Source organism: Lathyrus oleraceus, chromosome 3, assembly GCF_024323335.1.
Source record: "Lathyrus oleraceus cultivar Zhongwan6 chromosome 3, CAAS_Psat_ZW6_1.0, whole genome shotgun sequence".
NCBI lineage: Eukaryota > Viridiplantae > Streptophyta > Magnoliopsida > Fabales > Fabaceae > Lathyrus > Lathyrus oleraceus.
Window position 1 is genome coordinate 456676655 of NC_066581.1, and position 2867 is coordinate 456679521.

At 42.1% G+C, this 2867-nt stretch overlaps 1 protein-coding gene across 1 annotated transcript; it reads left to right on the top strand.

Moving 5' to 3' along the window:
• The first annotated feature begins 1323 nt into the window (after positions 1-1323).
• On the top strand, positions 1324-2250 carry LOC127129384 (ATP-dependent DNA helicase homolog RECG, chloroplastic). Its single transcript, XM_051058584.1, has one exon. It carries the CDS (start codon positions 1414-1416, stop codon positions 2233-2235), a length of 822 nt encoding a protein of 273 aa, XP_050914541.1. The 5' UTR covers positions 1324-1413; the 3' UTR covers positions 2236-2250.
• Positions 2251-2867: the final 617 nt, after the last annotated feature.

Below are 2867 nucleotides of genomic sequence, written 5' to 3' on the forward strand. Positions count from 1 at the left end.
GACTGGGTAAAGAAAGTTACTGCAGAATTGCTAGAGCACTTGCCAGCTTTACAACAACTTCTCTATCGAGTCGTTAGTTTCCAGCCACAAGGGGCAGCTGTACATAATTTTGTGATTCAGTTGGCACTCTCGTTGGTTACTTCGGAAAGCATTAAAATCTATCAAGCTATTAGTGATGGAACTGTTAATATGATTGATAAGTTTTTCGAGATGCAACATGAAGATGCTCTGAAAGCTCTTGATATATACATAAGGGTTGGATTGCAGGCTGAGAGATTGTCAGAGTTTTATGAAATATGCCGCAATCTTGATATTGGATGCGGAGAGAAGTTTATTAAAGTTGAGCAGCCCCGTCATTGTTTATGCAAGCCATGGAAGACTATGTGAGAGATGCTCCCCAGGGAGTAATAGTTTGCAAGGATCAGTCCATTGACAATAAAATTTCCTCTCCAACCTGAACCAATCAGCAATCCGGGGTCTTACAGCATCACCAATCCTGCAGGGTTTGTCTCCAAACAAGCCATGTAGGAAGCACATCAATCCATAACAGTAGTAGGTGAAACCAACAGAATCCTGCAGCGTCATCCTAAAACTCGGCACGGCGTATAGCATTCTCTTGCAAAGAAAAATATGGTTTGTCTCAAGTCAGCAACTCTGCTGGATCACCTCATACTGTTCAGCAGAAGACTTATTCAACTACTGTAGAGAAGAGAGGAGGAAATTCCTCCCACCAAGATGATGATAAAAAAAACCACTCATGTAATACTTCAAGTTCTCAACAGTCTTCACAACTGCTTCTACTACAAAATTTGCTAACAATGGCCCTGTTTTCTCACAAAGTCACACTCAATTCAAAGGTTCTAACCAAACTTCTCACTCTAAGATCACGGGAAGAACGATGGATTCTCATGTTAATCATTCATCTAGTATAACATCCAAGACTGCAACTGCCAAAAATATTTCTCAAAAGAAACAAGGGGTACTGGCTGATGGTCATATGCCGTGGGCTTGTGAGGCATTTTCGAAGCATCATGCAGAAGAGTTGATCTCATCCCGAGCTCTACATTGGTGTTGGACATTATTCATGATCAAACTTTGGAATCATGGTCTTCTTGATGCCTGCACAATGAACAACTGCTGTTCAATATTAGAGCGCTTCAAAAACAAGGGATCGGATACTGTTACAAATTGAAGACAAACTGACTCAACCAAACAATACAACAGTCAGTCTATAGAAAGTGAAAGCCATTTCTACCTTCGCGTGTAAAGAATCATTTTGAATAACAAATGTATGTGAACTAGACATTTGATGAGTGGAAACGTGTGGTGAAGAAGCCGAGTACCTACACTCTTACTCCTGGTCAACTGCAAGCTGTTTCAGAAATTATTTGGGATTTAGAGAGGCCAGTTCCAATGAATCGGCTACTGCAGGGTGATGTTGGATGTGGGAAAACTATTGTTGCTTTTCTTGCATGCATGGAGGTTATTGGTTCTGGCTATCATGTTGCTTTCATGGTTCCAACTGAGTTGCTTGCAATCCAGCATTATGAACACTTGCTTACCTTGCTTGAAAACTTGGGTGAGGCCGAGTTCAAGCCGACTGTTGCTTTACTCACTGGTTCAACCCCACTAAAACAATCGTGGATGATTCGTAAGGGTATCCAGACTGGAGAAATTTCAATGGCCATTGGAACCCACAGTTTGATAGCAGAAAGTGTGGAATTCTCAGCCTTAGGTATTGCTGTGGTGGATGAGCAGCATCGCTTTGGTGTGATTCAAAGAGGAAGATTTAACAGTAAGTTATTTTATAAATCTACAATTTCGAGTATGGAAGATGATGCTATTACGGATGGGTCGTCAAAGAGTGATGATTATATGGCTCCACATGTTCTTGCCATGTCTGCTACTCCCATCCCAAGGACACTTGCGCTCACTTTATATGGTGATATGTCACTGACACAGATAACCGATTTACCACCAGGAAGAATTCCTGTTCAAACATGCACCATTGAAGGAAATGACAAAGGATTCGAGGAGGCCTACAAGATGATGATGGATGAGTTGAAAGATGGTGGGAAAGTTTATCTTGTCTACCCAATTATCGAGCTTTCGGAGCAGTTACCTCAGCTTCGTGTTGCTTCTGCAGATCTCAAATCTATCTCAGACCGGTTTCCAGGATACAATTGTGGTTTATTACATGGAAGAATGAGAAATGAAGAAGAATCAACCATATAACCTTCAGCCTGGGTAGAAACAGAAGAGGATCCGGAGCTACCCAAGCCATGTGAGGATAACACATTCCAGCCTGCATCTCTGGCCAATGCTGCAGCATCAGGATCAACTAGTCCTCGTGTTCGCCATTCTCTATCATAGATGCTTCAAGAAGAAGTCAACGAACCTGACATTGGTGAGTGGGGAAATGCCGAGAATCCTCCTACCATGCTTTACCAAAAAGATGCACCCAAAGGTCTGAAAAGACTTTTGAATTTTGCTCGGAAGAGCAAAGCTGAAGCAGATACCGCAAGGCTGTTCCGGATGAGTGGACTCAGTGGGAGATGGCAATGAATTTCACTTCACACCTGATGAACAAGCTCTAGTTTCTGCGGCCTCTGCATGTGGATACTATATTCATGGACAATGTGCTATTCTAATGTTTGATGTTACTGCATGGCTGATATACAAGAATGTCCCTACTTGGCACCGTGATCTTTGTCGGGTCTGTGAAAACATCCCAATTGTTCTTTGTGGAAACAAAGTTGATGTGAAGAACAGGCAGGTGAAGGCAAAGCAGGTTACTTTCCACAGGAAGAAAATTTTGCAGTACTACGAAGCTGTTGCAACACAAATACCCAAAATCAGTTAATTCT

Bases quoted from the DNA above. Each gene is read 5' to 3' on its own strand.
- LOC127129384 (XM_051058584.1), top strand. From the start codon at position 1,414: ATGAATCGGCTACTGCAGGGTGATGTTGGATGTGGGAAAACTATTGTT.